Source organism: Syngnathus acus, chromosome 10 (assembly GCF_901709675.1).
Source record: "Syngnathus acus chromosome 10, fSynAcu1.2, whole genome shotgun sequence".
Taxonomy (NCBI): Eukaryota; Metazoa; Chordata; class Actinopteri; order Syngnathiformes; family Syngnathidae; genus Syngnathus; species Syngnathus acus.
Window position 1 is genome coordinate 9035911 of NC_051095.1, and position 24022 is coordinate 9059932.

Consider the following 24022-nt stretch of genomic DNA (forward strand, 5'->3'; position numbering starts at 1 on the left):
CTACCGCAGACCTCAAGATCGCCGCCTGTCTGTTGCCATTTTGAAGGCTTTTTCATCTTGGGAAAAATGTGATAAACAGCTGTTATCTTCCTCCTCCTCCTTTCTCGACCGCCTCCTTTCACGTTTCCTTTTTATAGTGGCTCTTTGATGGCATCCCAGGCCTTCATCAAGCTCTGCTTCAAATTGCCCAGCAAATCGTTAGAAACATTCTCCGAGATGGACTCCTTTGGACTCTCACTCCTCATCACATGTGATTCCATCATTTTGAAAGGAACGAAGGCCATAGATTTTAATATCACCCTTCTTCCCGCACGTGTTGCTATGTGAAGGTTTGCTTCCAGATGTGTTGCAGCACCTCATTTACAGTATTGTCGTATTGAGTTTGTGCACTGGCACGTTTCCGCACAGCCTACAATGAATGGCCTTGGCTTTCCTCCTTTGCAGATGCTTTTAGCAGCATTTTTTGTTTTGTCTGGATTCAGTCTTCCGCTCTGCGTTGACTACAATAAAAAAAAAGACTTTGCTTCTTGAAGACATGCACACAAACAAAATAGCATAGCCCCATTCAGTGTGGCCCGCCTCCATTATTTTTTTCACAACAGAGTTGCGTTCCTTTGACATGAACATAACACAATTTTGTACCCAAATCTGAACAACAAATATTTTCATAAAAGGTCACTACTCGGCCTTAAATGTGAAATATTAAAATAAAAGGCTAAACACCCCTACAGTACCTTGACGTCTGTGGTTGGCTTGCACACTGGAACTCTTTCAAACTACATGTTGTAAATTGCGATGATCGTAACCCAAGCCTAACCCCCATCCACCCTCCTGGATGGAGCTAACTCCGAGGTCATCCATAATTCATTCAATGAACTAACCGACGTTTGAGTTGGGTTACATTTATGGCATATTATCACAAAGAAAATGTTGGTCAAAATGGTCCCCATTTTAAATTCTCTAAGGCATTACCCCTTTTAATGTCTTCTCCAGAAACTGTTTTAAGGAGGCCGATTATTGCCTGTTGCCGATGGTTTGGGGGTTTTGGATGAGCCTAGCATAAAACTCTTAGTCAGGGGACCATGACCGCAAGACTCCTTGTGAGGAAAAGTGCAGTTGTCTCTTGGAGTCTGACACGTGCATTAGTTGGAATTGACTTTTCCTGACAGATATGAACCCCCCCCCCCACTCCCCTTGGGGAGCGCAACTCTCGATTCTTCTTCCTTTGCTCAACTTTTATTCCTTGTGTTCATCTCACGCATTGGAATGCGCTCTGGGAACTTTTTAACACCTCTGAGACCAGAGCAGGAAGGAGGCTTTTCTGAGTCCGGCAGTAGAATGCCTCATTCGCATCCGCTCGGCTTGCAAACAACGATGCTTCTGTTTGTGACAATCAGGATGCGAATTTGGATCTCCCGGGCAGTCGCACGTTATGACCACTCATTTATGAGAACGCCCCAAAGTTCCCCCGTGTCGAATTTGGAATTTTCACACTGACAAAAAGCAGTATGTTGCAAATCTATGTACAACGCTGCTTTTCCAGTACCTCCCCCCCAACTGAGTGCAGTGCTACTGTACAGCCTTGAAAGGGGCAGCGGAGTGGAAACACTTAGGTGGCAATTTTGGTCAGGAGCTGAGTAGAGCGCAAGGAAATTTTATAAGGCCTCTGGGGCAGAAGACAGAGAAAAGAAAAGGGCGGAGACATGGAGTAGGGCTTGCAAATGAGACGGTTTTGTTTTAAATACGGATCCTTCAAACAGAGTGGGTGAGAGATTTTAAAAAGTGGCGGTGTCAAGACAATTAGTCTACTTGGGCTCCTCCCGTTTCTTTGAGTCGCCAAGACTTTAGATACCCTTTCGACACCCTTAGTCTTCAAGACTTTAGACACCCTGAGTTGAAGTCAGGAACTTTACCTTGTCCTTTACCTTGTACATTTTCTATATTTGACAAAAGCTCACTAGTATAATTTCTACAGAATGTATCTGATTCTATTAAAAATAGGACTTGAAACTCTTGATGTCTTCTCAGCTGCCTATAAAGTATAAAGCTTTCAAGTACTGACGAGATGGGTAGATAGAAAAGGAAAAGTTATAAGTTCAGTGAGGTTAATATCCCCAATCAGGACATCCATCATTTCTTTTGTTACACCAATTTGATCCTTCTTCAAACTTTGAACTAGCCTCACATTCATGCTCTCATTAACCCTAACCCTAAGCCCCCCCCCCCCCCCTCCCAGTAATGAATCACAGTTGTAATTAACTCTCCGATATTCCAGGCTCAGGCTGCAGAAAGCTACTCAGTGTGTGGCCGCTACTCATCACAGTTTAGGGCTGTTTGACCCAAAACTAATCTGGTGGTCTTCAACCACGTCATGTTTTACAGCTCTTTGGTCATCCCTGGGAGGAGCCATTATAAATTCCGATCTTTTGTGCAGTAGAAATTACATGTGACTCAGAGCTGGGTCTCTTCGCAGAGGAAGCTTACATAGCCCACCCTGGTAACAGCGTGAATCACAGCGCCCGCCGCCGTAAATGGCGCGTTCTTTTAGCCCAAGCTGCCAAGAGACACAACAGATTTACTGCAGACAATCACAAAGGAGAAGAGACTGTTTAAAGCGCCGCTGTATCTTTCAAAGATGCCCTTTGTCCTCAAGGCCCGCAGACGAATCGTAACGCAGAGCTGCCGCAAAAAGGTCAATGTCATTTTTAACATCTACCTGTATATAATATTTTTTTGTCAGCTGCCTCATTTAGAGGTCACCGCAAGAGCTTTTGGCATGCTGACAACACAAATAGTCATAAAGCAGTACGGTTGTTTAACTTCTTCCCAACTGAAGGAATGCTCCCCCAAGTGAGACAAAGATGCCTTTGAATTGTTCGTAAATCACTTGATCAATATGATTGAGACATACCAACGCAAAAGACTGACTGGAACTAAATAGATCCAGCACTTCATCAGGGGTTACACGTATTTGACAAATTAGGAGATGGGAAGATAATTACGCTGTGCTGTAAATTACCGTTTTTTTCCGTGTATAATACGCCCCCATGTATAATACGCACCCTAACAATGGCATGTTGATGCTGGAAAAAAGCCTGTACCCATGTATAATACGCACCCAATTTTTTTTTTTTTTTTCTTTTTTTTTTTTTTTTTTTCTTTTTTTTTTTTTTAAGTCCCAATGATCGTCACACACGCAGGGAGGCAATGGGTCCCATTTTTATAGTCTTTGGTATGGTCTTAACTAGGCTGGATGTATTTTTTTTGTTGGCGTTGATTTCTCCGACTGCCCGTAAAGGCACCACCGCGATCAGATGAAAAGAGAGGAAAGTGACGTGCGGACATGTGAAAAAGGCGGCTCTGTATGGGAGAGACGTTGAAGAGGAATAATAACACCCTTGGAAACCAAAACTTGCCCCTCGTCGTGACTCGGAGCCGCAACAAATGTTTCGGATTTGTGTAGGGTACATTGTGACAGCAAACGAGCAGGTGATCGAGCAAGCGTCTGATACGAGAGCATTGCGTTCGTATGGAGCGTGTTTGAAGTGAACAGCAGAGACGAAAGGAACAAGGCAAAGTGTTGTGAAATAAAATATTACCTGTAATACGCATTTTGTTATTTGCTGATTGTATGAAACTATCACATTCATTGTCAGTCAAGAAGAGAAGAGGACTATTATCCCTTCTTTGACGAAATGACCAGAGCACAGTACAAACACACTATTGTTCTTTCGGTATTTATTCAACCCACATTCTTTCACAACATGACAAGAAGAGAACAATACATAAATCAATACTCGTACCAGTACCATGATTTTCTTAAAAAAAAAAAAAAAAAAAAATTAAAAAAATTTTTTTTAAAAAAAATTTCAAAAAAATTGTACCCATGTATAATGCGCACCCCAGATTTTAGGACAATAAATTAGTTAAATTTTGCGTATTATACACGGAAAAAAAACGGTAATTGTTTAAAAGAAAATTATTTTGGAAATAATCTTGTCAGGCAATGACTTTTCTATTTTCTAACATTTAAGGGGCACACAAACTGAATTTTAACATCCTAAGCATTTTTTTTTTAATCATGGCAGACCTAGCAGATCGAGGAGCTAATACACTTTTAAACATACCCCACAACACATGATAATTATTTTGGATGCCGTTGTAGGCACCTCAGATCATCCAGACATTTGCTCAGAATTGGAGCCAAATTATGCTAATTAATGAATTAAAAACAATTTAATGAGTTTGAAAATTTTTTAACGTGCTATAATACATTTCCCAAAATGCCACCCTAGTAGTAAGCTGTATCCCACAAGCACATTTACGTCTAACATCCACTCAGGAAGAGGGTTTTTTCAGGCTGCAAGTTGACTAGCACATGAGATGAGACCTTAATAAAGACCTTAATCCCGTCTGAATACAGTAATTTCACCAGCATGCAGTCTGACGGCTGTTTAAATTACAGGTCTATCTCCACCAACGCCACTGCAGTGACTTGGCAGACGAATCTGTGTGATGCCCTTTGGTATGTGGCATATCTCCCCCAAATACCTAGGTTGAGGGTTATCATGTTTCCAAGGCTCTGAAGCAGTTAGACAGAGGTAGACTTGTTGGATTATGCTTTAATTAACGGGTGTTATAATTGGGTCTTAATTAGACTTTAGTATGGAGAGGGAATTCCTGGCATATTCTGCTTGTTCTTGCTATCAGTGCGTTTAAGTAGATCTTTCCTGCCAATGATAGCTCTGCTCTAAGGCAAAAAGCATTGCTGTTGATTTACATGGATGGTTTTTGTCTGGATCTATTGCCCGCGAAGCATCAAAAGGATTCCAGATCTTCGTGGCATTGGTTTGTTTGGATATAATGAATAAAATCCGATGTGCGTATTTGTTGTGCCGGTGATGTGACGAAACACGGTCGGCGGAAAGTCATCAAGTGTATTGATGAACAAAAATGGAAAGAAATCTGGTCCAGCATGGAGCTGAAACGCTTAGCAATCATAGCTTTTACACACAGTGGAATGACCACGTGTGCACATTCTTGGAGTGCGACGGTGCACAGAAAAATATTGAACCTTTCAATCCGCTCTGCACGGGACAGTACGCCCTAATGGACTGCCGGATTTAGGTACGTTCTTCATTTTACACAGATGCATATGTAGGCCATGAACGCGTATGGGCCTGCGCCTGTCCAAGTTGGTAAAAAACCCTCCCTCCGCGAGGTCACGTCCAATCGCTGTTGTGCTTGGGCCTGCACTCACGTTCTTGCGCTGCCTATCGTAACTGTAGGCAGATCCGTGTAGCCACGATTGCCACTCATTATCGGTTACTTTAGACTTGTTTTGAAAAATCGCTTGTAAATGTTGGCAGTGATAAGTTGAGATTTTATTTGCTTATTCTAAAAGTACGGCCGCTATTTTGGACTTTATTTTCGTTTTGCACAATTTCTGCCTAAGATTTTGTGTTTAAATGGTCATGTCACAACCGACTCAATAATTGTTACAACTCAACAGACTGTTGTGTTTTATGAGAATACTGTCTTTGTGTGAAGCAAGACTTATTGGCCTGGCAGGTTATTTGAGTACTTGTCAGCTGTGCTGTCGAAAGAAGTCGTGTGAGATACGGCGATAACTCTGCAATACGTTGGAGTGACCAGGTGCACTCGCCTTGTAGATCAGTGTCTTGTTGCATCGTAACTAGCTTCTGTCACTCAAACGTCACAGGTCCAGCCACTGAACTCAATGTTGTACTTGGCGTAAACCCCCCGACACACACACCCTCCCTTCTCAGACCTGTTCCGTTACATCACAGCAGGTTTGACTGGAAACGGGCTGGCAATTTAGTGGCGGGCATGTTTGAACACGAGCGTCGCCTCCAGCGCGGCATAATTGATTGAGTGGAACGATTTTGACGCAGCGGCGCTAAAAATGATTTTCTCCAACAGTCTCTTCAGAAACAGCCGTGGAGAGATAAACAGAGCGCTGAGCAAACAAAATAATATCGCTCTCAGAAGAACTACCCACACTTGTCTGCAGTCCCTTGTGGTCCCTGGTCCCTATACTTGTGTCACGGAGTTTGGCGCCCTGGTGTGCACTGGAGGGGCAAGCGGCGCAGCTGTTGAGCAGGCTTTGTCGCGCATGGCTTTGCCGGAGCATTTGAGGGCAGCCAGGCTTAGGTTTCTGTTTTCTTTGCTGATCTACCGACCTAAGACGTCGTCCCACAAAGAGGAACGCGGACGATTCGAGACGCTGCACCACGGACCCATGAGGTCATGCCACCAGTTTCTCCGACGCGCATATGCCCTCTGCCTCGTTTGAAAATCTGAAGAAAAAAAAAAAAATCTCCAATGCAAAACAGTCACTCCTTTGTAAGTGGGGCTGTGTCTCCTGTGGCTGGTATCCAGTTCTGTAACAAGCAGCAGCTGGCCGAGAGGCCTTTTTACTCTGGCGCTGCATCTCTCACACTGATGAATGTGGCATTTGTTGCTTGTTTCGCTGCCACTATTGTTCGAAGCTAAAACCGACCACACAACCACTACAGTCGAAGCTTTGTTGACTGGACAAGATGAAGTTTTTGGAAGGCTTATTTAGCCAAGCTACAGATTGCATTCCTGGAAACAGTTTAACTGAGATTCAGTCAAAAATGCAGTCTTGACTGGCATCGTCAAATACACCAGGGTTTCCTGCCTTAAATAGGTCACAGTTTTAAACATTGTCAGCTCGCCCAGAGTTTCCGCAGGTTCTGACATAAGAGGTTAGGAATAGTTTACAAGGAACGAGGGTACCTCCACCACTTCCTATTTTGCATTTATGTTTTTCATTCAAATATTGATGGAAATTATGACTTTACTTTTGTGTTAGCGTACGTATATTATAGATGAGCGATCGACCACAGCACTTTCCCACTTGAATGAACATTTGCGTGATCTCACTGCTGTAGGAATGGAACAAGGTAACCCAAAGACCACCGATCCACAGAAATCTTAATCTTAACCCTAGAACCAACCAAGAGATTGGTTTGCACCTGTTTTAACCGGCAGGTTTTATACACCTGTAAGAGTTACTTGGTTGGCGTATATAAACAAATTAATCAGGATAGTTTGTGATAAGCACATGCCATAAAAAAAAATTAATTCAATGGCCTTCCTTTGTGCAATGTCCATTTATGACCTTTCCAAAGTTTTTGAACCCGAACAAGACATCATATAAGGAGGGGCACATTGCCAATTTGGGTATTGATCTGAAGAAAAAAAAAATACAATCCCCAACCTTGTAAATTAAGGCAGGAGCAAAATCTCCACCGAAAAATAACATTCTGTCCGTTCGGTCTGTGATGGTTTCTATCCTTGCAATTTGTGCGTCAGCGACCACGGAATGTTTGCTGCATGATGTAGAAAGGCATTTTTATATTGGTTTGCTGAGGAGATATCGCAGCTTGCAGCACAGCGTAGCTGCATAGCAGACGGTGTGCTCACACGGGATCCCTCGGCAAATAAATCCAATTAAGATCTACTTCAAGGCAAAACATTACCTTTTCATCTGAGCCCTTTAATGGCCTCTTCCCCTTGGCTCAGCTTGTGGCTTTCCAAACTGGCGCAAACCCAGAATGTCTGTAGAAGGCGTCCAGAGAGTCTGACGTCAGAGTCTTACACTCGGACTAAGTTTCCATGTGATTGCATGATCCTCAACAAAGTGCACCCACCATGAGTCCCACCTCACAGAACCTCAAAATCCTAAAATGCCTGAACAAAAGTGGACAGATTGCGATACTCTCAACTGTTTCTGATGAAAGCGAAAAAGACTAATGCCAAGTAAATGATTTCTCACTTGAGAAATCACAACATTGCAATCTGCAATTGTTTTGGGGTCATGCATCTTTCTGTATTTCTGCTATTGTGAGACGATTGATTTGCAATTGGAGCAAAAAGTCATGCGGCTGAAGAAAATAAAGGGAGGCGGCGGTGAGAGGAAAAGATGAATGGTGCAATGCAGTAATTAATTGAAAGTGGGTTAGGGTCATTGGGTTTTTGTTGTTTTGTTTATTGTATGGAAGTGTACCAATGTAACATTACATTTTTGCATATACTCAAGCATAACTATTTTTTAAAACTCTGTCTGCAAGATGAGAAAGTCGTCGTGGATCCCTTGTTTTCAAGTTACACTACATGCATGGGAACTGCTCCTCGTGTTTTCTATCTATCTTCCAGGTGTGGGTCCGCTTGCTGCGAGGGAGTAAAATTCCACAAGCCCGCTGCTATCCCAACAGTAGTGTCAGTTTTAGCAGAAGTTGGATGCCTGGTGCATCTTCCATTGGGGCTATATTACAAGTTAAAGGCAATCACACAAAAATATGGTAGACGTTCATTCAATCAACATTTGCAGGGGTCCTCGATGGTCCCACATAACCTGAAGTTGGTGGGAAATACTGATTAGTCATTTACTCATTTAGTTATGATATTTTTATTTTTAGAACACTTCTGGGCAGTGAGAAAGAAAGAAAGAAAGAAAGAAAGAAAGAAAGAAAGAAAGAAAGAAAGAAAGAAAGAAAGAAAGAAAGAAAGAAAGAAAGAAAGAAAGAAAGAAAGAAAGAAAGAAAGAAAGAAAGAAAGAAAGAAAGAAAGCAAACTGTTCACTTTTTTAGATCAAATGTATCCTTAATTTATATTTGAATATTTGTCCATGGCTCACCGTTTTTTTACACAAAGATATGTGACAAAATCCCCCAATCGGTTCTTGTAGTCCCACTGGCCCTGAAAACCGTGGGAATCGTAAACAAATGCTCTCCGGCGTGCACAGATCACATATGGCTTTAACGTGCAAGAAAGTGCATCTTGGAGAATGCCATCATGGAGCTCTTATCATCCTAAAGATGTTCATTAAGCCTCGTCTCACTCAGCAGAAGGCCGCGATAGAAGCGCGCCACACGCAATTAGCGAGGCGGTGGGATATTTCTCGCCCCCTCGCTCGTACGTCAGCTTCTCATAACCACAGCTCATGTCGTGCTCTTAACCTTTACGCCCATTGCGCTGGCAAATTTTAGGCTATTGAGTCAAATGACGTGTGTTCTTTCAGCAGGGGATATGTATTTCTGCGCTTAGGTCTGTTCGTACTTCATTTGACTGTGTTGCTGTTGGCATGTTTTTTTCTTTTTGCCCAGACAGATCCCTCACATTTTATGGCATTCTTGCGGTCATGCTTCCACTCAAGATGACATTTCAACCGTAACATATGCATGCGCTGATGTTAAAATAACCTCCACTGTAAAAGCATCCCGTGAATTTACTCGGCTCGGCTTTGTTTTGCCTTCACTGCTCATTCCCTTAGTTCAAAGCTAACTGCTGCTTGATCGTCTCTCCTGCCAGCAGCCAGAGGGATGACACGCTCATTTCCTCCGAAAGGATGTGTTTTAGTCAGTTAGCCAGTGCCTTAGCAAATTTCGAATTAGCTCAGCCTAATTATCTGAAAATTACAAAATCAATGGATAAGTACAGGGTATGATTTTAACGTTAGTCTTAAGATACCGTAACATATTGGTATATTAAGCTCATTGATTAATTAGACATACTGTATATCCATCTATCCGTTTCCTGTAGTGCTTGTCCTCATTGGGGTCACAGATCAGCTGGAGTGTATGCCATCTAATTTTGGGCAAAAGGCAGTTTACATCCTGGACTCGTTGCCAGTCAGTCACCAGACTTTGATACTTCCAGTCGTTTCCAAGGTCGTTGAGAGATGGGTAGCAAGTATTACAAATGAACATTTCAATACTAGTTCCTTTAATTGACATCCGATGCAATTTGGTTTCAAAGTAAACCACTCCACTAGATCGGTAATCAGTGGAGTGGTAGAGGCGAAACGAATTGGATGGATATACATCCCTGGTGCAGTGTTTCTTGACCTTAAAAAGGCTTTTGACAATCGTTTACCATGAAATTCTTCATACATGTCTAATGGACTTCAATTTCTCACCAGAAGCAATTCAGTAGCTTAAATCATACTTATCCTCAGTAAATTGACTATAAAAACCATCGGTCTCTGTCGGTGTGCGGCAAGGATTAATACCTGGTCCCCTGTTATTCTCCCTGTACATAAATGATCTCCCCAAAATATGTAATAATGTGAATTTTTAAATGTATGCAGATGATGCTGTAGTTTACACTCATGCAAAGAGGGTTAAAAAGGCAGCTTCTGCTCTGAACCTCAGTCATGGAGCAAGTAAATGACTGGCTTTTTAAATCATGTTTACTTCTCAATTTAAAACAAAAAACTGTCTGTATTCTTTAGAGAAGAATCATAACTTGTCCCAGCATTCAATTACCTTGGTGTGATACTTGATGCCATTTGTCATATTAAGACTTATCAATACTGTCATACTGGGATGAAATTGTTACATTCCTATGGCTGAGAAAATCCTGAGGTAACCTGCATATTTGTTGAAGAGGTTCAAGCTGGGGGAAAAAGTTTTCATGGTAAAATACAGTAACTCTTTGTCATTTTTCAATTATCTTAGTATACTTTTTTTCTTCCACTCAGGATTCCGGAAAATCAGCCTGGACGACCTGCGCAAGGCCTACATCGTCAAGGATGTCCAACAGTACATCCTCCACCGCTTGGATCAGGAGGAGGCCTTGAGGCAGCATCTCACTAAGGAGACGGCAGAGATGCTCAACCAGCTCCACATCAAGAGCAGCGGGTGCTTCCTCTACCTGGAGCGAGTACTGGACGGTGTGGTGGAGAACTTCATTATGCTTCGCGAGATTCGCGACATTCCAGGCACGCTGAACGGCCTCTACCTGTGGCTCTGCCAGAGACTGTTTGTCAGGAAACAGTTTGCCAAAGTCCAGCCCATCCTCAACGTCATCCTGGCCACGTGCAGGCCGCTTACAGTCAAAGACCTGTACCACGCAGTCTGGACCAAAAACACCACGCTGACAATGGAAGAGTTTCAGAAAAAGATGGACATCCTCTCTAAATTGTTGGTTAATGGTTTTGGGAGCAGTAAAATCCTTTTCCACTACAGTTTTGCAGAGTGGCTTCTGGACGTGAAGCACTGTACGCAAAAATACTTATGCAATGCTGCAGAGGGACACCGGATGCTGGCTATGAGTTACACCTGCCGGGCGAAACAGCTCAAACCCCACGAAGTGCAGGAATTTGCACTTCACCTAGTGAACTCCAATTTGCAGATGGAGCCCTTCAATCTGGCTCTATGGATGGTCTGGAACGGTACACCTACCAAAGACTCTATGACCACCTCTATACCAAGGGAACAGGAGGTTTTGCAGCTTCTAGTCAAAGCTGGCGCTCACGTAAACAACGAAGACGACCACGCTTCATGTATTGTACAACAGGCCCTGGAGAGAGAGGACTCCATACGAACTTTATTGGACAACGGAGCTTCTGTGAACCAGTGTGACTCTAGCGCTAGAACGCTGCTCTCCAACGCGGCGTACAGCGGTAACCTCGATGTTGTCACCTTGCTCATTTCCAGAGGGGCCAACATGGAGCTGGAGGACAACCATGGACAAACGGCGCTCACTCTAGCCGCCAGGCAGGGCCACACAAAAGTGGTCAACAGCCTCATTGGCTGCGAGGCTAACATTAACCACACAGATCACGACGGCTGGACGGCGCTGCGCTCGGCTGCATGGGGCGGACATTCGGAGGTGGTGTCCGCTTTGCTGTATGCCGGTGCCAAAGTGGACTGCACTGACGCTGACGGCAGAACAGCTTTGAGGGCAGCCGCTTGGGGCGGGCATGAGGACATAGTGCTGAACCTCCTCCAGCATGGGGCTGAAGTCAACAAGGCTGATAATGAAGGAAGAACAGCCCTCATCGCCGCTGCCTATATGGGACACAGGGAGATAGTGGAGCACCTCCTGGACCACGGGGCGGAAGTCAACCATGAGGACGTGGATGGTCGGACCGCCCTTTCGGTGGCAGCTCTCTGCATCCCTGCCAGCAAAGGCCACGCCTCTGTGGTGAGTCTTCTCATTGACAGGGGGGCAGAGGTAGACCACTGCGATAAAGACTGCATGACTCCTCTCCTGGTGGCCGGCTACGAAGGGCATGTAGATGTCGTTGATTTGCTTCTGGAAGGCGGTGCCGATGTAGACCACACAGACAACAACGGGCGCACCCCTCTCCTCGCGGCTGCATCCATGGGTCACGCATCAGTCGTCAACACGCTGCTGTTCTGGGGAGCGGCCGTGGACAGCATTGACAGCGAGGGCAGGACGGTGCTGAGCATTGCATCTGCTCAGGGCAATGTGGAGGTGGTAAGGACTCTGCTGGACAGAGGTCTGGATGAGAACCACCGAGACGATGCTGGCTGGACGCCGCTGCACATGGCATCCTTTGAAGGCCACCGGCTAGTGTGCGAAGCACTGATTGAGCAAGGCGCTCGATGCACAGAGGTGGACAATGATGGCAGGATACAGCTGATCCTGGCCGCACAGGAAGGACACTACGACTGCGTTCAAATCCTCCTAGACAACAAGTCGTGTATAGACCAGCGAGGCTACGACGGGAGGAACGCTCTCAGGGTGGCGGCGCTGGAAGGTCACCGGGATGTCGTGGAGCTTCTGTTGAGCCACGGTGCCGACATTGACCACAAGGACGCCGACGGACGCCCAACCCTCTACATACTAGCGCTGGAAAACCAATTGGCAATGTCCGAGTATTTCTTGGAGAATGGCGCCAATGTGGAAGCGTGTGACACGGAGGGCAGGACAGCCCTCCACGTGTCCTGTTGGCAGGGCCACTTGGAAACGGTGCGGCTGCTCATCAACTACCACGCTGACGTCAATGCCTGTGACAATGAGAAGCGTTCCGCCCTGCAGTCAGCGGCCTGGCAAGGACACACCAAAGTTGTGCAGTTCCTGATAGAAAACGGCACACGAGTCGACCACACATGCAACCAGGGTGCAACGGCCTTGGGCATTGCCGCCCAGGAGGGTCATATTGACGTCGTTCAGATACTGCTTGAAAACGGTGCTGACCCAAACCACGCCGACCAATTTGGACGCACGGCAATGAGAGTGGCGGCCAAAGGTGGCCACTCCACCATTATCAAACTTCTAGAGAAGTACGGAGCCACATCATTAAACGGCAGTAATCCGTCACCGGTGCACACCATGGATGACAAAATGACAGGTAAAATGCAGTCGCTCACCATCAAATCCAGCAGTTCCGGCAGCACCGGTGCAGGGGATCTGCAGTCAACGGGACGCGGTCTCACCAACGGGCCCGTTCATGCGTTCAGTTCACCATCTGATTCCCCTGACTCCACGGTTGACCGACAGAAATCATCACTATCCAACAATTCGCTCAAAAGCTCCAAGAACTCGTCCCTAAGGACCACGTCGTCCACAGCCACTGCGCAGACGGTTCCTATCGACAGCTTCCACAGCATGACCTTCACCGAACAAATCCAGCAACACTCCCTGCCCCGCAGTCGCAGTAGACAGTCCATCGTCTCGCCGTCCTCCACCACAAAATCCTTTGGTCAGGTGTCGCCGTCCAACGACTTTGACTGGTCACTGCTGAAACCCGGACCCAAGTCGACAAAGGGAACCAAGATTGTAAATGGCACCGTGAACAGTAAAGGAGGGCCTGACAAGAAGAAATCTAAGAACGGCGGCTCTATGCAAGGCCAGGTACCCGAGTACGAGATGACCCAAATGGACAAGCGCCTCGCTCTCAACAAATCAATCACCAAGGACCTCCATTCCAAGGTGGTGATCAGCGGCTCAGCACAGCAAGACCAGCTTTTCATCCACAAACAAAGCTGCAGTGAGAAGAAACGCAATGGGATTATGACCAACCCCAACTACCACCTACAGGGCCACCAGGTCTACCTGGGGCGTGTGTCGGTTCCTTGCAACCCCCAGAACCGAGGCCATCACCGGGATGTCCTCGAGAGCTACCCTGTCAGAGACACTGAGCTAAGCCTTAAACAAGCTCTCAGACTGCAGATTGAAGGATCGGACCCCAGCTTCAACTACAAAAAGGAGACCCCTTTATAGTTGGCGTTGTCAAAAAGAGACAAACAGACGGCACATTCACAATTTAAGCCACAGCTGGATTGCATCCAATCAGACTTGCATGAAGAATGTTTTCTCTCTGGATTGTTTCCTCCTTGAGAAGCACGCAAATCCTTCCTGAATGCCGACGGTCACAAACGTGCCAAAGCAACTGCATTCAGAGAATCTCAAAATATTATAATTTGTAATTTTACAATTACAATTGGGGGTCAAAGGGGTGGTTTGGGTAATATCGGTTGCTGCCTCGAGGCTTTCCGTGGATTGATACTCAATGTGCCTACCTTCTGTGACAGCCTTCTCCGTGCAAAACTATCATTATAATTTAACATAATGCTATTTAATGGAAAAAAGAAGTGTATGCACTTTGGAAAGAGACAAACGATAGACGTGCTTTTGTTTTATTTACTCTGGAAGCCCATCCTTGTTTTAGCCACAGTCTGTGATGATTTGTTTTCAGAGTTTCTCATGTCTATAGAGTATGAACACCAGGATTTATCAATAGGCTGCCTTTCTCCAAAAATTCCTGTATGTTCCGTGTTAAAAATAGTCCTGGAGATTTAAGAGCATATTTATTATTTTGGAAAAAAGCCACTTTTTGTTGCTCTACCATGGTGCTGTTGCGTTCTGACAAGTTGCCTGCAGCTATTTTTGGACTCATGTTGTGTTTTAAGTGTTTCATGACAAAAAGGATAGAAAAGGTTGGGTTTTTTTTGTCCCCATGGGATTTTGTTTTTTTCCATTCAGTTGTGTGTTCATATATTTTTTTGCGAGTGCATAAGAATCCACGGTGTTATTGTCCACATTAGTTTGGTGCTAAACTAAAAGCAGTTCTGTTGTGTGTGTGTGTAACGCTATCAACGGGTCAAATGGGAGTGACACGGGAACGAACGGCGTAAAAGAGTTTGGATTTTACTCTTGAAAGCCATAAATGGAAAAAAACTGTCAAAATGGGAAAGAACGAAAAAGAAACATCTATTTTTCAACAAATCTGCAGTTACAGGCTGTCATATTTTTGCTTCATGGTATGCTGTTTTCACCAAGGACTATAGTCATGGCGACCTATCGCATGTACAAACATCATCAGTCCGCTAAGAAGAAAAAAGGTTTGCAATCTTATCAGTTCAACAGTTCACTCAGTGTTTTGTCTGCCATCTTGGGTTGGCTGGAACTATAAATATCTCTCTGTATGTACATTCAATGTTCATTTACTTCCTGTATCATACAAAGTGGATTTTTTTTTCCCATGTATATTAAAAATGCTTAATAAACATACTTGCTTTCCTGCTGGAAAAACAAAAACTCTGTCCACCTGGTCATCTGGGAGGGAAAACAGATCTTCGGGTTCTTTGCCACAAGCATCATTTACAAAATCAGTTCTAGTATATGACTTTAAGGCTAATGATTTCAAATCAGTTTAAAATTCTATGAGTTGTTTATGTAGTGCATTTCATGCCCAAGACAATTCAATGTCCTTCACTTTGTTCCAAAACAACAAAGGCAACATACAAATTTATGATATCAAATCAAAGCTTTGCTCAGTTATCTTAAACTTTGCTTTTTGTGTGACAATAATAATATCTTCTGGTGCATTTTCTATATCTCATGCGGATGGTCCCAAGACATGGAGTTGTTCCCCTGAGGAGTTAATGTGTCCTTCACGTCGCACCATTTTCTCACTGATGTTCCACTTGCTGATTAGAGGGTGAGGTGAATCAGCCCCCTGCCACGCTGTCTCACAGCTGCGTTTGGGAGCACACACACACACACACACACACACACACACACACACACACACACACACACACACACACACAAACATACTGATGCGTCATGCGGCACTTTTTGTTCCACCTTGGCTACCCGCTAAGAGTGGATTAAGCTCCAATGCTGCAGAACTCTGCTGCAAAATACTTAGCAACAGAGGTAGAACAAGGGGAAGTATATATTCTTATGTTTAAAGTTAAACTGATTCAATGCACATAAGTCTAAAAAAAAGAGGCTAAATTGTACTTACTATTCAAAAGTGAAAATAATTTTTACATTGCCTACTGTGCTGGTATATTGTTTTAATGCAATGATGGTTTTTATCTAGACAATATCTGTGACATATTTACAGTAAAATTATATGATAATTAACACACACCTACACTGAATGTAATTTTAGTCAATCAATTCTTTTAGGACTAATAAAATTGTCAGTTATTTTGAAATGATGTAATTGTAATTAAAGGAGAAGTCAACGCCCAGATTTCCTTTGTAAAATCTGCAGCACAACAGTGTTCTGATTAATGTTTTGTTCGTGGAATATCAATTGAAAAGGGAAAACTCACTTATTTTGAATATCTCGAAGGGCGGCCAGTTTGCCACTTGCTGTCCACTAACCAATCACAACTCACCAGTTTTCTGACGCTGAGTCGTGATTGGTTGCCACCTGAGACCTGGCGTCGTTTTCAATGTCGTGTTTAAACATACAACAAATTGCAAATGAAATTTTCGTTTGGGTTCCTCTTTAATGAATTGAACTGGAGCATAACATGAAGTGTTGCGGAATAGCTGTCCCTGTGACTGTGAAAGCCATTCAGTGTGAATTTTCAGCACTGTGTTTTCGCATTGTGGGCTATTAATGAGTAAACCATCTGGAAGTGATGTCATGTCTTTCTTCTTTTTGGTGCCAGTGGCCACATCTGCTTCTTCTCCCCCTGATATATACTTATTGCTTGTGTTGTTGTTCTGGATACCGACTGAATGAACAACACTTTGCATACCACGGCCGCACCATTCAAGTAGCACAAAACCTGGACACGGAAATTGATGTTTGGAAAAGGGTTTTTCTTTGGCTTTTATCCACATGACATTTATTCCAAAAGTACAAACAGCCCTAGCAAGGGCTAACTAAGATTTTATTTCTGCTGAGATGTTTTTGAATCAAACCAAAATAGCCAACTCCTTTTTCAATTTCAGACCTGGGTCCTTAAGACCTTTTTGTGTGTCTTCTTAATATGGACATGGCCACTCAGTAAATAAAGAAATATTTTCTTTCTTTATTTCTGTCCAGGAGTGTTACATGAGAAATGGCTGAATCAAACCAAAATGGCAACTTCCTATTCAGTTCTTGGCATTGGTCCTTGAGACTTTTTCATTTGTTCTACAAATTTCATGTCAATTGGTGAAAATGTGGTTGCTGATAACACAACAACAAATCTGGGGCGCTTCTGAGTGAGAGATGGCGACTTCCATGCCAACTGTCTTACTTTCTCTTGAATTTTGTGCGTTGGTCCTTGAGACGTTTTCATGAAATGACTACCCAATTTCATCAGTCAAACTGATGCTGGGGGCTGATTTTTTATTTTTTTTAGGTCGTACGCTGAGTAAAAAAATGCTTTCTAAAACCCAATTGGCTGAATTGCTGAAAAATTCCGAACATGGGTCTATTTTCTCTCCTGGCCTTGATTGTGATGGATCTCTCTATGCCTTCTGTCCTCCTTTACATTCTTTCATTCATCACGTCGCTTTTCTGTCTTTGGTCCTTGTTCCTAATATTTTCTTTTTTTTTCATGTTGCTCTCCTCGTGATTTTGTTGTTTATGCGGATGCCTTCTCTTCCTTCCTGTCTCTGCTGCTGCCGAGAGTTTATCTCAGGATAAAACCCCTCTCCCCCTTTCTTTCTTTCTTTCTTTCTTTCTTTCTTTCTTTCTTTCTTTCTTTCTTTCTTTCTTTCTTTCTTTCTTTCTTTCTTTCTTTCTTTCTTTCTTTCTTTCTTTCTTTCTTTCTTTCTTTCTTTCTTTCTTTCTTTCTTTCTTTCTTCCCTCACACACACACACACACACACACACACACACGTGTGATCATTAAATCAAAGTGAAGGTGCCCGGGGACAGATGGAGAACAGTGAAGAAGAAGGAGGAGAAGAAAAAACAGATCTTCTTTGATGCAGAAAGACAATTATCGACATGACATTTGAGGTTGATTTCTTCGGGTTTACACTTGATTTTTCTTTTGACATAGTTGAGTTCGGGCCGGAGTGCTTCAGCTTCGATAACCTTTGCAGCTAAGGTTGACGAATTTTGACATAACATCTGGTTTTGATCATCATGTAAACAATGCCGGCATTCCATGTCGACATGAGTCACAATGAGCACCGAAAAAAAATCCACAAATTAAAAAAAAATAAAAATAACAGTCACGCACACAGTTGTATGTTATGATTAACTTGGTCACTCTGTGAGTCATGACAGCCACCATATTTTAACATTAGAACAGGACTAGAAATAATCCACAAAACCGATCCATGGCACACTTAGTTGTATACCCAAAAGGTTTTGTGCATCTGCGTATAATTGCATGTTACGCTCAGAGAGAGCATCTATTCTTACCATTGCAGTGTGTGTGTATGTGGGTGTGTGTCTGTCTGGTCTCAATAAGCAAGGGATATTGGGCTTTTTTTTATGACGAACCTAAAAAGCTCTACAACCTTTACAGGCAAACTTTGTGACCTTTCTAAAAACTTCTGATTGCACGTGTTTAACTCAGGGGCGGAGTACGTGGTGACCGACGGCAGACACTCTCTAAATGCCTCAATCGGTGCGTAAAGCCAGGAGAGTTTATCAAGTTTAACACCTGATATCGTTTGGGTCTGTTGTGTCAAAAGCAATTGTCACTTTCTACCAAGTATAGTATTTTACATCACACCATACACTGATGTCATCTAATTACCTGACCGCAGGATGCCGTGTCTTTCCGAGTTTTTCCAGTAGCGTCTGGAATGGAAAATGTGCTGTAATGGTTCAGTTTGAACACATGAAAGACCGGGTTGGGTTTCAAGATGAGTCGATTATTAGCATTCAACTTTGGGCTAGGTGTGTCTTTGAGTTGCCTTCTGGATGTGTGTCGTTACATTTCATTTACACAGCGTCGTTTAGATGACACCATTTGGAAATGGGTACTAGAAAAAAAAAAACATCCAAAAACCTAATTTTGATTTGCAGTACAAAAAAAAAAAAAAATCATAAGAAGTGGTCCTTGACATCTGGATTTTCACCTGTTTTATTCCCGCTTCTTTCCCCTGGGTGGGATTTTGTTGATGTGAACTTTAAGACTCCATTGTGATTAAGGGCTATATAAATAAATTTGCCCTTTAAGTTAATTCTCACCAAAATCTCAAACAGAAAATTCCTGAAAATTTTCCAATAAATGGGAATATTTTGATTGTATATCCAGAAATGAGTCATGTTCACATAAATAAATAAATTGATACATAAATGGATGGATAAATGGGATAAATAAATGGATAAACGAACAAATAAATAAATACATAAATTCCATTTGCAATGCTAGTTTTTTTATTCAGTACAGGGCTTAAACTAATACTTGTTCTTTGACTATAATCTTCCATTTAGCACAAGTATGTGTACTTCTACTGAAGTGCAATGTACGAATACGTCTCTCTTCTGCTCTTTTGTTTGATTCGCGGCACCTTCCTCCATTGTGTCGCCCGGTGTGAGCTTGCCCACCAGTCGCAGCTCTCGGAGAATGTAGGTCAATGCGCTACAAAGAAGAAGGTTACAGCGTGTCCTTATTTAGACGGCCTGGTGTGACCCTCACAGGTCAATGCACATTAACCTCTTTTGTTTGTACAAATTTGTTTGAGACCATACCTTAAATAAAAGTTAATAATGTGGACAAGACAAGGTCATGCGCATCAACAATGAAATGGATTGTAGAATTGTGCGAGATGGAGACACTGGATAGATTGTATGAAGGGTAATCTCTTTGTTTGTTTGTTTTACTGTAAGCTAAAATATTTCCAAACCTTTCTGAATGCAGATTGAAAGCAGTGAAGTCTTTTAAATAATAAAAGTGTAAGGAAATTTGATGCAGTTTAAACTAAAATTGTTGTTGGTGAAAAGCAAGTAGTTGCTCGCCTAGAAAGCTGTGAATGTATATTTCTTTGCCTTTTGACACGAATTTGTCATCCAGGAAGTTGGAAAGCAAGAGCCAGTATTTCATGTACGCTTTTCGACTAGCCACAAAGAGTAGAACGAGATGATGATTCTTATTTTAGCTGCTTTTATGTTCTACGACTCTTTCGGGTACCCTAAAAATGTGCGGCAACACCTCGTCAATGGCAGCCAAACAATGATGACAAACACCGAGTCATCGGAAGCGACAGCTCATTAAAACTCAACACTTCCCATTTGTTGCGTGGCTAGATACTTTGCTATCCCGAAGGAAATTCTTGGATTCTGTAGCAAAATCTGGCCAACCGATAATCTTGGCTGAAAGAGTGAAAGGCGGGATGTAGCCAGGCCTTTATATATATATATAGTCTTTCAAAAAAATTATGCTTGCTTGAACTTCACACATTTTTCTTGGACCAATTGGTTGATATGAAACCAATGCACCGTTAAGATTAAGTATGTATATAACCTTTGACGTGTCATGCATAACACCGATAACCACGTAATTAGATAAGGCAATGAAATCATTTTCAAAATTGATTTTACTGACTTGCAGCAAAAAGCTGGACCTGCCAATTTAATTATTCCTCCAGCAATCAATAACCTCTTGGTTGCTGTCCAAATATGTTTCCTCAGACATCACCCCCACTACACTACACACACAATGAATCGCTAGATTGGCCGGAATGGAAGATAATTCATCCTTTGTGTCCCCTACAGACCAATCTGAGGATTTATCAAGCTCCCTTTTGGGATCCAGGCTTATGACAGCCGAATGAGTACAACTGAAGATGAGTCCGGAAAATAGTTTCTGTTGACCACAAACCCATTGTACACCTTTGTCGAACACGCATTTTTGAAAACACATGAATTGTGTCATGAACGTTCCTGCATAGTTGATGGGAATTCATGTGATCATCCCAACAACAGTGACTGAACTTCTGGGCGTGTCGCTTTCATTCATGTCCCTCATTAACAACAATGCTTGGTTCCCAGGTGCAGCCATCATGGACCGACGTCCTGGGCTAATGGTGTTCTCTGATCAATTACCGCTCAGCCAGGGCGCGGCGTCTATACATATTTCATGACGAGTGGCGGATGCTGCCTGAACCTCTCTCTCACCTTCTTACGCTGCTGTCGACCCCCACTAATTCAAGCCGCACCCAGGCCAACCCCCCCAAGTCAGCCGCAATGGCGTGGGCCCCACCCCCATTTTTCTACCTCCAAGGCGTGGATGAAAGGGAGGCTTGACTTGTCAGGCACATGAAGGTGGGGCTCACCCCGAGCTGTTTTTGCTTCCTCTTTGTCTGAATGTGAGATGTATGAAGCGGGTGTGGATTTACAATTACACTGAGAGGGATGAATGCAACATGAAGTGATGCGTCAGTAAGAGAGCGTCCAACATCATGAGGGGCTTTAATGTGGACTCTCTCATTTACAGAGAGCCGCTGACATTTTACACTTACAGGGATAATTCATTTCAAACTAAATTCATCATAAATCATGAAATGTACGTATTACGTTCTGTCATTCAAAAGAGAGGCGACACCATCCAGCATGTTCAAGTGATTTCAATCTCAGCAAACTAGACATTTGTCCATTTTGGACAGATGAAGAATTTCAAACTGAATCCCCGTTAATTTAACTTGTGACTATGTGTCAATAAAAAAAAAAGGCCTAACGTCAGATTTTAAGTCATATTGTAGTGATATTTGTGGTCATAGTTAGGGTGAAATGTCAAAAAAAAAAAGAAACAGAATTGTGTTACGTGAACCATGTAGTGTAAACTTACCTAAGTGTATTGGAAGCGGTGCTCTGTTCTCAAAAGGGCTTTGTGGTGTCACAGCGCAAAAGAAGTTGCCAATTAATTTGGTCATAAACGATCATATTGCGTGCTAAACCACTTTAAATCTGAATCATTGTTGACAATGGCAACAAATAACACTTCAAATGCACTAAACAACAAATGTAAGTCTGTCATCAGTGCAACAATAAAAGCTAAGTGGGGACGTCAGACAGATGTCCAGCTGTTGACATTGAGAGTATGTGTGTGTGAGTGTGTGTGTCTGTGCTTGTGTGTGTGAGTGTGTGTACAAGTTCCAGAGAAGGAATTGGTGGGAAAATGTTGGTTATACCCCATCCAGTCAAAAGGTGACAGCAGCTGTAGTGCTCAGCATTCGCCACGGATTACATACACCCTAAACGCACACCCTCAGCTGTTTTGTGCAGCTGTGTGAAAAAAAACACAAGTACCTACCAACCCCAAAAATATGCTCAAATTTGCTGTCTGCCACCAGATGGTGCCACCACACTAAAAGAAGCTCATCAATTAAGTTCAACATAGTTGCTTGGCAACAAGATGCCACAAGATGGCGTCAAAGCACTAGACAAAGCTCCTCAACTCACTACAACTTAGTTTCTCAATAGCAAGTTGATGATGATGCATAGCACTGTTGCTTGAAAGTGGTTTTGGATATTGAGCCACCCTAGCTCTTGCCCCAGTGTGGGTTCAAAGTACTGGGTCATTCTAGTGGAGGTGGCGTGACTCCACCACCCAAGTGCCAAAATGGGAGCGGTTGTGGCAGATAACGAGGCACGGCAGAGAGGCGGCGTTCCTTCCTTTACCGCCAAATTAAATCCTCGACCCTCGCCTGATGTCAGGAGCTTTTAGGGCAACGACTTGGCGCGCTTTAACACGACAAATGTGTCATCTCACCTCACAGCGTGAGACGGCCTGCACCATCTAATGAGCAACGCATGCACTTCTCATCACCAAAATAATTCAAACAGCTTCAGGTTTTGATGCATTGAGGTTCAAGACTGCGGGAAATCATGGTCAGGGTTCATGGGGAGTTATTGTAATTAATTTATGACTTGAAATGTATTTATTTGTTATGAATTGTGTTAGCGGATACAAGCGGCCGAAATGAGTTTTCTCCGCAGGATGTCCGGGCTCTCCCTTAGAGATAGGGTGAGAAGTTCGGTCATCCGGGAGAGACTCGGAGTAGAGTCGCTACTCCTCCACGTTGAGAGGAGCCAGATGAGGTGGCTCGGGCATCTCATCAGGATGCCTCCTGGACGCCTCCCTGGGGAGGTGTTCCGGGCATGTCCCACCGGTAGGAGACCCCGGGGACGACCCAGGACGCGCTGGAGAGACTATGTCTCTCGGCTGGCCTGGGAACGCCTTGGGATCCCCCGGGATGAGCTAGATGAAGTGGCTGGGGAGAGGGAAGTCTGGGAGTCCCTCCTGAAGCTGCTGCCCCCGTGACCCGACCCCGGATAAGCGGAAGAAGATGGATGGATGGATGAATTGTGTTAGAACTTTTGTTGAACACTTTGTTGTACTTGTGGTTGTTGAGAATTGAGTTACATTTTCAATTTCTCTTTTAGATTCATTTTGGATAGATCAAGAAAAACATCTGCAGGTTTATGAGAATCATGTTAAAATTCACCTGAAATGTTTTCTGTCAGACGCTTTCCAAAGGGTAAGTCTTTTCATTGTATTTTAATTTGATTGATTCTCCCTTTATGCTTGCATGACAAATCAAATTATTTAATTGGGAAAAATATATTTTGAAATTTGATTTACAACTCGTAAGGCCACATTATATAAATGACATATTTACACGTTATTGGGTCGAGCTTTAACGGGCTGTCGCATGATCCAGTGTCACTTTTGAATTGCTGTGCGCCCTTTTCTTTCCCCAGAATTAATAAGCCCAAATGTTTGGTGAGTACCTTGCAATAAACAAGATATCCTCTTGTATATCCAGGTCCATAAGGAAGACTGTCACGTCTTTTCTATGTAACTTATGACTGATGACAATTTTTTCCCATGCAGTTATAAGTAAAAATTAGGTTACTTTTAATTTGGACATTTCAAGTTTTGGATAAAAAATTGTCTGTGATTGTCCTACCAGGTTCAAGGCCTGGTTGCTTCAAACCAACATGTTAAGCGTCCTGTTCAATTTGAGACCCGGATTCTTGAAAGTGTTTTGTTTGTGTTTTTCATGATGATAGACA

General features: G+C 43.2%; 1 protein-coding gene across 1 annotated transcript in view; it reads left to right on the forward strand.

Annotated features, from left to right (window-relative positions):
* The window catches only part of ankrd50 (ankyrin repeat domain 50), a 28184-nt gene extending 12840 nt beyond the window's left edge, over window positions 1-15344 (forward strand). The window contains exon 4 of the mRNA XM_037261235.1: window positions 10532-15344. Coding sequence (XP_037117130.1) covers window positions 10532-14025 — 3494 coding nt within the window. The 3' untranslated portion in view covers window positions 14026-15344. The remainder of the gene's footprint in view (window positions 1-10531) is intronic.
* The last annotated feature ends 8678 nt before the right edge of the window (window positions 15345-24022 follow it).